Here is a 14,374-nt window from a genome sequence, read left to right as displayed (position 1 = left end):
CCTGCTCCTGATGTACCTGAGGGATGGATAGAAACACCTTGGTGGCTAAAAATCATTCTAAATAAACTAGCTAAACATGAATGCTTCACCAATGATTTGTGACGGTAATAGGGCACAGCTTAATTTGATTATCACGTTTCTCATATTGTAATTTTATTCATCTGTTAATTGGCTTTTGGTTTTAAAATAGGCTGTTTTCATGCTGTTTTTTCATAGTTTTCATGCTGTGGCTTGGGAGAAATGAGAAATAAGCCTCTCTTGAGAATTGTCTGAGGATTTAAATAAAGGATATATATATATATATATATATATATATATATATATATATATACAGGTGCATCTCAATAAATTAGAATGTCGTGGAAAAGTTCATTTATTTCAGTAATTCAACTCAAATTGTGAAACTCGTGTATTAAATAAATTCAGTGCACACAGACTGAAGTAGTTTAAGTCTTTGGTTCTTTTAATTGTGATGATTTTGGCTCACATTTAACAAAAACCCACCAATTCACTATCTCAAAAAATTAGAATACATCACAAGACCAATAAAAAAAAACATTTTTAGTGAATTGTTGGCCTTCTGGAAAGTATGTTCATTTACTGTATATGTACTCAATACTTGGTAGGGGCTCCTTTTGCTTTAATTACTGCCTCAATTCGGCGTGGCATGGAGGTGATCAGTTTGTGGCACTGCTGAGGTGGGATGGAAGCCCAGGTTTCTTTGACAGTGGCCTTCAGCTCATCTGCATTTTTTGGTCTCTTGTTTCTCATTTTCCTCTTGACAATACCCCATAGATTCTCTATGGGGTTCAGGTCTGGTGAGTTTGTTGGCCAGTCAAGCACACCAACACCATGGTCATTTAACCAACTTTTGGTGCTTTTGGCAGTGTGGGCAGGTGCCAAATCCTGCTGGAAAATGAAATCAGCATCTTTAAAAAGCTGGTCAGCAGAAGGAAGCATGAATTTTCCAAAATTTCTTGGTAAACAGGTGCAGTGACTTTGGTTTTCAAAAAACACAATGGACCAACACCAGCAGATGACATTGCACCCCAAATCACCACAGACTGTGGAAACTTAACACTGGACTTCAAGCAACTTGGGCTATGAGCTTCTCCACCCTTCCTCCAGACTCTAGGACCTTGGTTTCCAAATGAAATACAAAACTTGCTCTCATCTGAAAAGAGGACTTTGGAACACTAGGCAACAGTCCAGTTCTTCTTCTCCTTAGCCCAGGTAAGACGCCCCTGACATTGTCTGTGGTTCAGGAGTGGCTTAACAAGAGGAATACGACAACTGTAGCCAAATTCCTTGACACGTCTGTGTGTGGTGGCTCTTGATGCCTTGACCCCAGCCTCAGTCCATTCCTTGTGAAGTTCACCCAAATTCTTGAATCGATTTTGCTTGACAATCCTCATAAGGCTGCGGTTCTCTCGGTTGGTTGTGCATCTTTTTCTTCCACACTTTTTCCTTCCACTCAACTTTCTGTTAACATGCTTGGATACAGCACTCTGTGAACAGCCAGCTTCTTTGGCAATGAATGTTTGTGGCTTACCCTCCTTGTGAAGGGTGTCAATGATTGTCTTCTGGAAAACTGTCAGATCAGCAGTCTTCCCCATGATTGTGTGGCCTAGTGAACCAAACTGAGAGACCATTTTGAAGGCTCAGGAAACCTTTGCAGGTGTTTTGAGTTGATTAGCTGATTGGCATGTCACCATATTCTAATTTTTTGAGATAGTGAATTGGTGGGTTTTTGTTAAATGTGAGCCAAAATCATCACAATTAAAAGAACCAAAGACTTAAACTACTTCAGTCTGTGTGCACTGAATTTATTTAATACACGAGTTTCACAATTTGAGTTGAATTACTGAAATAAATGAACTTTTCCACGACATTCTAATTTATTGAGATGCACCTGTATATATATATATATATATATATATATATATATATTATCATTATATTGTGTATTGAGAAAATCTTTACATAGTAAACGTTAGTTATTTGACTGTTGTAGTGTATGTGATGGTGGGTCACCACTGCAAAACAATAAAGGTTTGTATTTCATTCCATATGATTCATAATCATACTTATTTATTAATGACATTATTCTGGTAGTTGACAATGAAGGGATGACAAGGATTCATGGTAGACATGATTCACAAAATAATTGCTTACATTTTGATCTAACATGCTACTGTGATGCATCAAGTCACAAGTATCACATTTATGTGCTCATTTCCACACCTTAAACTACTGGATGAATGCCATGTGTATTAGAAAAGCACTAACACAAAACACGTTACAAAATGATTTGATGGTCATCAAATGGGATATTATATTTTGTATTTAAATGGTGAAGGGTTTTAACTTCTCTGTCACTGAAAAGCAAGTTGAAAATCGTATGTTTGTTGCCATGCAACACCACACAGCTTCACCAGAGCCCCATTTTCCAGACCCAGTCTTTATCTTTCACTCCATATATATTTAATTCTATATCTCTCATTGTGTCAAGAATAAGTGGCGTTCTTATTGGTTTTTGAAAAGTGTGCATATGTATGTCCTCAAGTGCGGTAAAGTGAGGTAAGAGGGAAACCCCACTATTGCAGCTCAATGCTGCGACAGGTCGCAACGAAAACAAACACACGAGCAACAGAGGAAATAAAAATAAAGCAAAACAACGGAGAACAGAAAATAGCGAAGTAGTCCTCAGGTGCCATGTTCGTTATTAACAGCAGCGTCGTGGGAAATAACGTTGCTATGGAGATGCTTAGTGCTTACTGACCAAACCGCTTGTATTCTGTAGTAAAGAGTACGCCACGTACAAGTGCATATAAACGTAAACGTCTATTTCTTGTCTTAAGCAGTGGCTTTCTAACCATGTAAATGAGCTGTTACATTTTGATATCCATTCGATCTCTGCAGAAGTTATTACTCCACCTCCTGCGTAACGTCATTAGCGACACCTCCACACTGTTGAACCAACATGGTTCGAACGATGGATATGCGACATAATTACTAGGGTTTCAGGAAACAGTCGTGACTAGCTAGTTTGTTTCTCTAATGATGCATCGTACTATGGTGGTTCAGCAGTGAGTTACGTCGTTGTACGGGATATGCACCCCAGAACGGGTCGGCAGGACTGGTTACAGTGGTTCCATGACCCGGATGGGAATGAGGTTTAGGGGGGTGAGTGTAACAGAAGCCAGCTGGTACATGATTGCTGTGCATTGTGTGTAAACCTCACTCCCCTGGCCTCAAGAGGCGCACTAGTGACTGACGCCTTTAGCCTCCTTGTTAGAGTGTCCGCCTCCCATGCCGGAGACGCCGGTTCGAATCCCGCTCTGAGCGGGTCGAGCAGGACCGGTTACACCTGCATCCACTTATGCATTCAGAATAGTCACTGGATCTGTACCATCCTTCCTTTCCTAACTTCTGCAAATCCTTTGACCCTACAGTCAGTAAGTGAGAGGCCCCTAATTGTACCAACAAAAAAGGCACAAAATTACTCCCCCAAAGCTTTACATTCAGAGCACCTTGGTGTACACTAAAACCTACATCTCTGTACTAGCTCTTACTTTTCTAAACAATTCTGGAACTCTGCATCGCTTTTTGTGTACAGCACATCTACAGTGATTCTCTTTTGTTGTATTATTACCCATCTGCTTTGGGTAAAAGTGTCTTCTATATGAATAAATGTGGTTGTGCAAATAAACAAGCATATTGAAGCATTAGAGAAATAAATCTTTATATAAGTGTGAAATGAGCACACCTTGTATCCAGGCCCCAGCTGAAAGATGGCGAGTATCTGAGCAGCACTTAGAGCTTCACTGAATAGATACACCGCCCCCATCTGACCGCAAAACACGCGGTTGGCATCTGCCGTCTCTGATGAACCCAGGAAACACTTGTCGAATGTCTGTGAAGAACAGGGCAGAAGGGATAGCTTCAAAAATCTTGAGAATTTGTGTTTCTGGCAATGCTGCATGCTTATACTGTTTTGGGATGTTCAATGAAAAATATCAACCTTTTTATTACTATTTCTCCTTCAAATGGATCTGTGATCATGTGTAAAGGCCTATTTATACAAAGTTGGAATTGGAATCTAAATCTAACTTTACAATGTTGGAATCTGAATGGCCTTAAATCAGCATTTCTGTTTAAAAACACACCCCATTTCAGTGTTTACATTTTGCTGATGGGCCATCATGCATGACTCATTTTTCACATGAGAATGTCTACATGTATGGGTATACAGTAGTTTTACTTCTACATCTACATGCACACAATAAGAGCAATAAAATAAAGCAATTTTCACTTTGTGTCCCTTTGTGAATCGACAGAGGAAACAACCATTTAAGACAAAATTCTGTGCTATAAATGCCACAAAAAGAAAGCGACTGCCTCAATCTAACGTCGCCTTGTGCGAAGCAGTTTCAGTATAATAAGGCTTGTCTTTAATATATCATCTCAATTGAAAAGCCTACGTGTCCTGCATGCACACTCATTGGTCACTGACAGAATTCAGCACCTTAGGCGAGGAACAGCAATGCGAAATGAACAGCAGATGGCTGAATGAACGCATTAAATGTCCATGTGCTAAAAGTACATGTTTGGATTTGTTATTGTTCAGCAGTCAAATGAGTTTGCATTGGAAATGGACTGTGAAGTCAACAAAAGTTGACAAGTTTCAAACAGTTTTTGAAGTGTCTGGGTATTTTGGCATATATAGATGCCAAAGTACAGAAATGCTTCATATTGAAAAATCAGGTGCCTTGAGCATAGCTGCAGGTAAACAACAGAACATTAGAAGTCAGAGGCAGTCTTTTCAAAATACTTACATCACTTGTGTTGACAAACCATGTGATCTCTCCATATGACGCCAACTCTCCATTGACATAGCAGCTAATTTCACTGTTCTTCCAGCGATTATAGATGTGCACTATGGTCACCATATACCACTGTATGAAAACAAGATAATAACAGCAGTAAAAACAAGAACATTATGGTGTTCTTGAAGTAAAATCAACATCACAAAGCTTGACAACATTTACAGTCTGTAGAAAAACCCAGTCCATAAGCAATCTTCTGTCTTTGTCTCATGTTTCAGAGTCTTCAACTCTGCTACAGTTATGAGACTGTGGTCCATTTACACCCTCTGGCAACAATCTCACCCAGATCTTCTTGAATTTCCATTAAATAGTGGGAAAAGCCAATGAAGGTGCTTATCCCTTAGGTTAGGCCTCTCCAGAGGGAATATAATGGAATAGACTGCAAATATAGGCCAAACACGCTCTATAAAAAGCTTTGCTTAAGCTTGTGCATCAACCTTCTTGATGTTAGAAATATGAATTTAACCCTAACCCCAACCCTGCCCTATAAGAGTCACCAGTCTGTGATATTACTATTGTTGGAGTGCCCATTAAAAAATATATTTCTAAATAAAATAAAGTTAGAGCACTAGTGTGGTGCAGAGATTTAGACAAAATGTAAGATCATCCATCACGGTGGTTGTCCAGCTCTAGTCTGAAGGCGTTAGATAAGGACTCTTGCCACAACCAACCAGCCAGAGATGGAATCTGAGCAGGGCAGGGATTTGGTTTCTTCTCGCAAATCCACGGTCATGGTTTGTACTCAGCACAAACCCTCCTTTTCATGCCAGTTTTGCTCGCCTTGACACATTGCACTCTTTATAAAGTCTCCATCACATGTGAGCACCGAGGTAAGCTAAGGAGAACACACAAGGCTGCGGTGATTCATACCTTCTGGGGTTTAAAGTCGTATTTCACACAGTGCTGGAAGCCTTTGCCTTTGGATTTTAGAGAGGTCACAATCAGACAACCGCCCACAAAGTGTGCTGAGTAGCCCAGACTTTTACTGGTACGGAAGCTAAAGATGAGAGAGAACACAGACACCTTTCATTTAATAGGAAATAAATTTTAACTGCTCACATGTATACAGCTCTACTCTCAAAAGAAAGAGTAGCTGTACGGAACAATAATACCCAGTTTTTGTGATCTTCATCATGTGAAGAATAGACATCTGAAGTACACTACTAAAATAACTGAGAATTCTACTATTATCTCAATTGTACTTAGATTCAATTTTAATTATACTTTATATAAACAATATGCTGATTTTTGTGACTTTGTCAACATGTCTCATCTAACCACTTAATACTAGCTGTAACCAGGGCCTCAAAAAAACAGAAGTAAACCTAAAATGGAGAGGGAGAAATTGCCTTACCCTTTAACCTTTGTGCGTCTATTTAAATGAGTTATTCATAGGTCCTTAGAGGACAAAAATGTCCACATCAAAAAACTGCCATAATAATATTATATATTCATATTATTTTCCACTTTCAATGAGATAATTTTTAACCAACATCAGTCCTGATCATAACTACCAAATATTCATTCATTTTCAAGATTTTAACCCTTTAAATGCCAGTTTGTTTACATAATGCCACTATTGTTTTTTAACAAACACACACACACACACACACACATTTCTCAATACACACACACACACACACACACACACTCTGACATCCATACCACACACACACACAATTTTAGCTGCATCATTTATTCAGTTGTCCTGCAGTGCTCTATAATACAGCAAACAGAAAATAGGGAAAAAGCATGTATTTGCTCCATCGGCGAAACATGGAAAAATGGCGCCATCTGGTGGAAAATATTAAAAATGTAAATTTTGAAGCCAGGGCTCCGGAATGAAAGCATAATATCATAGAATTCATGATTTTATGCTTTAATAGCACTGGGATCAAATATTGCAGTTTTAATAGTTTCAATGGGGGACATTTTTGTCCTGAAAGTCCTGAGTGTAACTATTTTGTGTATTATAGATGTAATACTATCAAAATACTCCCAAAAATACACACCTTTGGCAAAATTTATGACGTTGGCATTAACACAGCCAAAATGATCGAAAAAACAAAAATGAAAAAGACAAAAATGTGCCGAAGGTCGCACAATGGTTAAATATAGAGGAGGCTAAATTATGTGAGAAGGCCTGTAATTTAGAGTGTTAATCTCTGCAGAGTAAACAGTGCTAATCTTACTGTTTTTTCCTGCAAATTCAATTATCGTTCGGTGAGTCAAAACAGTCCCATTTGCATAATTTACATTTTTGACAGAAATTAATCATAAGCTGAAAATGGAACATGAAAAGCTGTGAAATCCTGTCCTTGAGAAGCCTCACCACTAGTCAAAGAGAAAGAGGAAAAATGGGGGATCCAATATTCTTTTTGCTTATTTTAACTTCCAGCAAATACTTCAACCTTTATGGCCCCTTTCAAACAAACGAAACTGGCAGTCAGCTTATCTTCCTCTATGTACTCCAAGTGTCCTCAGACAGAGTTAGAAAACAGTTAGAGCTGTTTTATTTTACATCGCGAGAGGTGTGATTAGTGTTTGTATCTGACCCACCAGTAGAGATAAGGCTTGTCCTTGTCAACATTGATGTTATTGATGGGGTCCAGGCGCAGCCAGGTGTGAAAGGTGAAGCCGTTCTGGTATGGCCACTTTGCAATGGGCGGTAGAGCAATGGCCTGATGACATAAAGACACAGGAATTCCTGTTAGGTTTCTTCGTGTATGTTGCCATATAATTAAAAGCATATAGAGGAGCACAACAGCTACAGTAAATGAACAGAATGAAAGAATTAAAAGTAGTATCCTTGGAGGGATGTGTGCGAAACAGTTATGTGTGCTTGTACTCTGAAACTGTCTAGTCAAACCAGCGGTTTACAGAAGAAGGCAAACACGGTGTTATTTTCTCTTGAAGCCAGCATCCTCTCCGTGTTGGAATAACCGAATTACACCCAATCAAAGAATTTCCTGAGAGGACGCCGTTCATTTGGCGCTGTTTCAAGTGGACACTGACAACACAGATAGGCGTACACACACATGCCCTCTAAAATATAAAAAGACCCCCATGATGAAGGGATGATGGCTTGATTTTTTTTATACAAACATATATAAAAAAGTTAAAATGTCTATCCTAAAATATTAATCAAAGTTTCAAAACTACACTAAAATGTGCGTTATCCTAAACACAAGACCACATTCTGTAATTCAACAAATATGTTTCTTCACGATACAGATACATTATTTAGTGTGGCCTTTAGCATTCATCACTTTCGAATTCTAAACGTTTCTTGTTTCAAGACATTTGGGCACCAGTCCCAGACACTTTTCTTCCAGAGAGAAGATACAATTTCCAGTGGGTATTACACATTCCTGTAAAGCTTCATCTGTCACATGACCGAAGGAATGCCTGGATAACTAAGTCAAAGTTCTTGGGTGAGGACGGTCGGTGTATGTGTGAGTGGATTCGAGGGAGGGTGAGGATTCTTTGCTTATGACTGAAGGAGGCTTGAGTACTTTTTCAAATCAACTATGCTGACTTGGTGCCTCACAGTTTGATCATTCTAGCTGGAAGTTACACCATACTACACTGGATGAATTAGCCTAACATGTAGTAGTGAAAAGATCAATATTTAAGTACTTTTTAACTATAAACCAACGCTTCCGTTAGGCTTCACAAGAGGGTGGAGATTATGCGGTCTCTCGTGTGACGTATTCGTGTTGCCATGGATACCGACGTAATCTCATGTTTTCCTCTTGGATGAGACGTCCAGGATAAGCACACAAATGCACCATTGTGGTAAAGAAATAGATAAATACAGATCTAAACCAAAACCAACAAAGCTACTGTACAGCGTTCCTCCTTCTCACTCGTAAACAGCGCTGCTCTTCCGGATGCGACGCACTTGCATCAGTTCTCGCATGTTTCAAATGCCAATGCGATTACGTCACATCTCATCCTAACCAGACACGATAGAAATCAGAGCAATCACAGACGGAACAGTATGTTTATTGAACGCAACTCATTTTCTCACTGAAGCTCCGTAACGCTTTCTACGGCAAGCCCCGAGGGAATAAATACACAATCACACACATACACAGGGCAAAGTTACTTTATGAATCACATCCTTCTTCAGTCTGTTACAATTGTTTATGTTCACGTGGTACTCCTGTTGTTATTTCGCCGATCTCCACGTAACAGGGAAGCGGAAAGTTCAAATGAGCAGGGATGTCTCCCCACTGCCATTCTGAACTGGTGCGTGTGTGTGTGTTTGCGTGTGTGAGAGAGACAGAGCTCCAGCTATAGAGAATGAGACATCAAGCACAACATTCAAGGTGTGTGACACCCTCGGCCAAAATCATGTTGTTCTGAACCGGCTAAGGAGATGCCGGCTTTAATATACTGCAATAAGAATAAATTTAGACCTATTTGTTGACTGCTACCTGGCGTGACGTAGCAGAAATAGAAACCATTCCAAAAATAGAAAGCCCTGTCGCTGTTGCTCGGCGTGTTGCAGCTGGTTAGGACAATAACTCTGATTAACATGGAAAAGATACCTTTTATTACGTGTCATGCCGTTGCATCGCGTCTGGTTAGGACACAGTGTCACATGCGCGTACCGATGCTCACCGGATGGATGATTTAGCGTTCAAAAAAGTACTTAAATATTTATCTTTTTCACACCAAAAGCAATCATGTCACTTTAGAAGACATTCATTTAACCGCTGGAGTCGTTTCGATGACGTTTCTGCTGACTGTCTGTGATTTTTGGAGCTTTAAAAGAGAAATCTCCATTCACTTGCATTTTAAGGACCTACTGAGCTGAGATATTTTTCTGTTTTTTCTTCAAATGTGTTTTGGTGGAGAAAGAAAGTCAAACACACCTGGGATATCATGAGGGTGAGTAAATAATGAGAGAATTTAATTTTTGTGTGAACTATCCCTTAAACTTAATATAACAAATTCAGTGTCCAAACTTTTGACTGGTAGTGTATAGTATGTTTTCACAGTGTATGAGGTACAGCTGACGACAGAGATGAAGGTTAATGTCAGATGGGTTAGAGTGGTGTTTTGGTCTCACCGCAGCACTCTTCCCTGGGAAGCTGAAGAAGGAATCTGGGCCATTTCTTTGAGCCATGGACCTCAATACAGACAGCAGCTTTACAGCATGGGGGGGCTAAAAGACAGAACAAAAAAATGTCTTTAGATAGGACAGACACCCTGAACAATACTTGAAATTAATAAACACATAACAAGGGGGCCTGGGTAGCTCAGCGAGTACTAACGCTGACTACCACCCCTGGAGTCGCGAGTTCGAATCCAGGGCAGTGCTGAGTGACTCCAGCCAGGTCTCCTAAGCAACCAAATTGGCCCGGTTGCTAGGGAGGGTAGAGTCACATGAGGTAACCTCCTCATGGTCACGATTAGTGGTTCTCGCTCTCAGCGGGGCGCGTGGTAAGTTGTGCATGGATCGCGGAGAGTAGCATGAGCCTCCACATGCTGTGAGTCTCCGCGGTGCCATGCACAGCGAGCCACGTGATAAGATGCGAGTTAAACGTTATGCTGTCTCACACAAGTTAAAAGAACTTCACCTGTTAAACACTTGTCTCAGTTCCATTTATTGTGCTCCTTCTAACTTTATTAGCATAAAAGCGTATTTGGCCTGAATGCCCTCTGCGCTTGACTACAATAACACTATGAAACACTAAGCAATTTTCGGTAACACTTTATTTTAATGTGTCCTTGTTACACATATTACATGTATTTACTATAGTAATAACAGTCAATTATGCGTAATTACAAGCAACTAGCCCTAAACCAAACCCTTACCCTAAGCCTAAACCAATAGTAAGTACATGTTGTTAATTAGTAATAATCAGTAATTACTTGTGTAATTACACTGTAACAATGACACATTAAAATAAAGTGTAACCCAACTTCCCAGTCCTTAAGACACTGGACACAAAAATACTTTAAGAATATACCATCTCAAATCATTAGGTATGTTTGAATCGTATTGATGGCCAAATACTGGTCTTACTGGTCACTCACCATCACAGCTCAGATACTGTATTGAGATAAATCTTATATACTTAGGTTATCTTGATTAAGACTTGGATTTCACTTTCAGGATTTGCTATGGTAACACATTTTTTTAAAACAATCCCCAACATGAGATGTACAGAATTAGGTACATAAGCAGTGAGCACATCAGACAACAGAGTCATAATAATAGTTTGTGCTGGTGGGTTATGAGATTTAGAAACACATAAAGGCGCGCTGTTCCATTTCTTTGACATATTGATTGCATGCTCTGATCAATGACACTGCCTAGTGCAGAACCACAGCCTGAGCCTAATGCATCAAACCCTTCTGCACAGTCTCAACATCTCCCTCATCTATTCGAGTCTTAGAAATGAGGATAATGAGTGAAGTAGATTAAGCATTATGCAAAAACAAAAGATATTCATAGTAAAAAAAAACAAATAGATATTCACAGTCAGCCGTGATTCATTTATTCTGTGAAAGAAAGCTTCCAGTTATACGAAATTACTGAAATAAAGTAATATTGGTGGGTAATGGGATCTCAACATGGTGGCCCACATGCGGCCCCCACACTTTTAATCTTTGCTAGAGTTTGAGAGAAATTCAATAAGTGAAGAGATAGTTTTCTCCCTAATTTGGAATGCCCAATTCCCAATGCGCTCTAAGTCCTCGTGGTGGCGTAGTGACTCGCCTCAATCCGGGTGGCGGAGGACGAATCCCAGTTGCCTCCGCGTCTGAGACCGTCAATCCCTGCATCTTATCACGTGGCTTGTTGAGCGTGTTACCGCGGAGACGTAGCATGTGTGCAGGCTTCACGCTATTCTCCGCGGCATCTACGCACAACTCACCACGCGCCCCACCGTGAGCGAGAACCACATTATAGTGACCACGAGGAGGTTACCCCATGTGACTCTACCTTCCCTAGCAACTGGACCAATTTGGTTGCTTAGGAGACCTGGCTGGAGTCACTCAGCACTCCCTGGATTCGAACTTGCGACTCCAGGGGTGGTAGTCAGCGTCAATACTCGCTGAGCTACCCAGGCCAGCCAATAAGTGATTCTTAATAAACTGTATATTCTTGGACATTTTGGCATAGTGACTTTGAGTGAGGTGGATAAAGAAGATGCAATAAAAGTTTTAAAAAGCAGATATAGAGGAGAAAATAGTCACCCATTGCCCATGTTCTCCTTTCAGTTTGCTGAAGAACAACTTCAGTTCCTTCACTGTGATACTGTAGCTGGCCAGCACACCCAGCATTTCCACCATCAGATCTGAAAAACACCACATACACACAAACAAACAGGAGATGAATGCTGGTGTACAACTAGAGGTGGGTAAAAATATTGTTTTTCCGATGCATTGGGAACTTCATTTGAACAATCTCGATATAGATTCTTAAATCCCAAGATCGATCTTTCACTCAATGCGCAACCCTCCACTACAATGCGAGGAAATCACTCGCATTTGCAAACAGATTTCACACTATGTGACTAAAGTAAATATATTTGGCAACTGGCTGGTCAATGTTTACATTTCACTCACCAGTAATTGTGTAGTTGAGTCGTGAATTGTTCAGCAGCGTGTTGAGAGTTAAAGTTGTTCCGTGTAATGTGTGTTCAAGAACGAGATCCACGCAAACCATTTATCACTGAACACGGTCTCTTTTAATACCCTTTCTGTTCTTTACATTTAATTCTAATAATGCATTGCACAGATGAGCCATTCGAGTCCTCTCTAGTTAACATGCGCTCATTTAAAGACACTGTTTACAGAAATGCCGATTGTTTTTTAAAGAGACAGTACCGGTTTTAGCACGTGTTCAATAAATCAATGTAAATACTTGTAAATAGAACAAATTATGCAATTTAACAATAAATATGCAACATAAATAATATCTGAAATCTAATATCTTATTTACTGATTGAATACATTTATTTGATCATTTTTAAAAAGCCAAAATGTGACTAAAATGATTGGCCAAAACAATTTATAAAATATAACTAGCTAAATTAATATTTTCCTAATGTGCCTAGTTAAAAGGTCCCCTGTACAATTAACAGCATTAGATGGGAGATAATTTATATGTAAGCAAAAGGGGCATTATAACTGAAATAAACTCATATGAATCGATATTGAATCGAAATCGAATCGAGAGCTTGTGAATCAGAATCGAATTGAATCGGGAAATCTGTATCAATACCCAGCCCTATTTACAACTGCAGAGATATTCAATAACTATATCTTTTCACAGCCACTTCGTGACATGTGGAGTAATGCCATTTGTATGAGAACCTAACACCATGTTCTAACCAGATATGCCGCAATAATTCGCCAAGCAATAAAAGCTATCTCTTCCATGTAAATCTGAGATTTCGTCACACTTAGATTTCACAAACTACACGACCTGAAGTCGCCAACCAGTCTGCACAGAATGGGGAAAAAACAGCTGATAATAATGAGACAGCGGTTCGAGAGACGTGGGTGAAGTTTTATTTATTTTCTAATAATTTTTTGTCTCCTGCAACCCAACACCTTGCTCTCCACGTGCGCGCTCTATTTCATTGTCTGTAGCTCATTGTTGGTCTCTCGCTCGCCGAGACAGTGCGCACACCTAATGACTCGCTGACAGATTTCAGACAGGTCTGACGTGTCGTGCGAGTCGCAGAAGTGTGCACACTACACAACTGTTGGTCATGCACTCCGAGACTTCTAGCTGCAGACCAGTCGTCAACTAGTTGCCGACTCAAACATTAAAGGAGACCAGTTTGATTTGGGTACTTCCAGTTTTCTGAGGCGTCGCTTTGGGTAGCCCACTAACAAAATCTCACTGGTCCAAAATCCTGATCCTAATAACTGCACATTAAACATCAAATATCTTCTGATTAGCTGTGATTTTGTCAGGTTGCACATCAATGCATCACGTCAGGTTCAGTGTGGACAAACAAATTGCTTGTCACTAGAAACTTGTCACCTCACAATAGTATGGGCACTGTGTAAGAGGTTGTTCAGGTTACTCCTTATCCAGCAGCAGGGCAATTTTGCATGTGCGATGGCGTTCAGCGCATGTGCTGAAGTATCGAACATATGCAAAACTTTTCTCCTGCAGAAAGACAGACAGCATCTGTAATTTAATTCCTGTATTGAGCTGTCACAGTCAAATACCCATTACTATCTCTACAACTGCACATGCACAATGTCAAGGCTTAAAAAGATAAAACATATGCATTTTAAAACAAAAATGCATGTGATGTCTCTATAAACAAATGTAAAATCTATACATGGAAACGTCAGGCATGCCAAACTGAGCTTTGTGGCTGATTAGCCCTGTCTGTGCTCTGCTATGTGTCAGTGCTGCCAGGCTGGACTACACGCTGACTGAGCAATGATAGAGACTCATCAGCCGAGAGCAGAGCTGTGAGTGTCATGAGTCATAATGACAC

General features: G+C 39.9%; 1 protein-coding gene across 2 annotated transcripts in view; it reads right to left on the bottom strand.

Annotated features, from left to right (window-relative positions):
• Positions 1 to 14,374, bottom strand: part of lrba (LPS responsive beige-like anchor protein) — a 329,573-nt gene that overhangs the window by 272,839 nt on the left and 42,360 nt on the right. For both annotated transcript variants that reach the window (XM_051704960.1, XM_051704961.1), the window contains exons 3-8: positions 12,105 to 12,205; positions 9,970 to 10,065; positions 7,449 to 7,570; positions 5,760 to 5,886; positions 4,839 to 4,958; positions 3,770 to 3,916 (exon numbers count right to left, since the gene is read on the bottom strand). In XM_051704960.1, the coding sequence (XP_051560920.1) occupies positions 3,770 to 3,916; positions 4,839 to 4,958; positions 5,760 to 5,886; positions 7,449 to 7,570; positions 9,970 to 10,065; positions 12,105 to 12,205 (713 nt within the window). The remainder of the gene's footprint in view (positions 1 to 3,769; positions 3,917 to 4,838; positions 4,959 to 5,759; positions 5,887 to 7,448; positions 7,571 to 9,969; positions 10,066 to 12,104; positions 12,206 to 14,374) is intronic.

This window comes from Myxocyprinus asiaticus, chromosome 8 (assembly GCF_019703515.2).
Source record: "Myxocyprinus asiaticus isolate MX2 ecotype Aquarium Trade chromosome 8, UBuf_Myxa_2, whole genome shotgun sequence".
In the NCBI taxonomy this organism is placed as follows: Eukaryota; Metazoa; Chordata; class Actinopteri; order Cypriniformes; family Catostomidae; genus Myxocyprinus; species Myxocyprinus asiaticus.
Note: the sequence above shows the minus strand (reverse complement) of the source record. Positions and strands in the feature narration are given on the sequence as shown.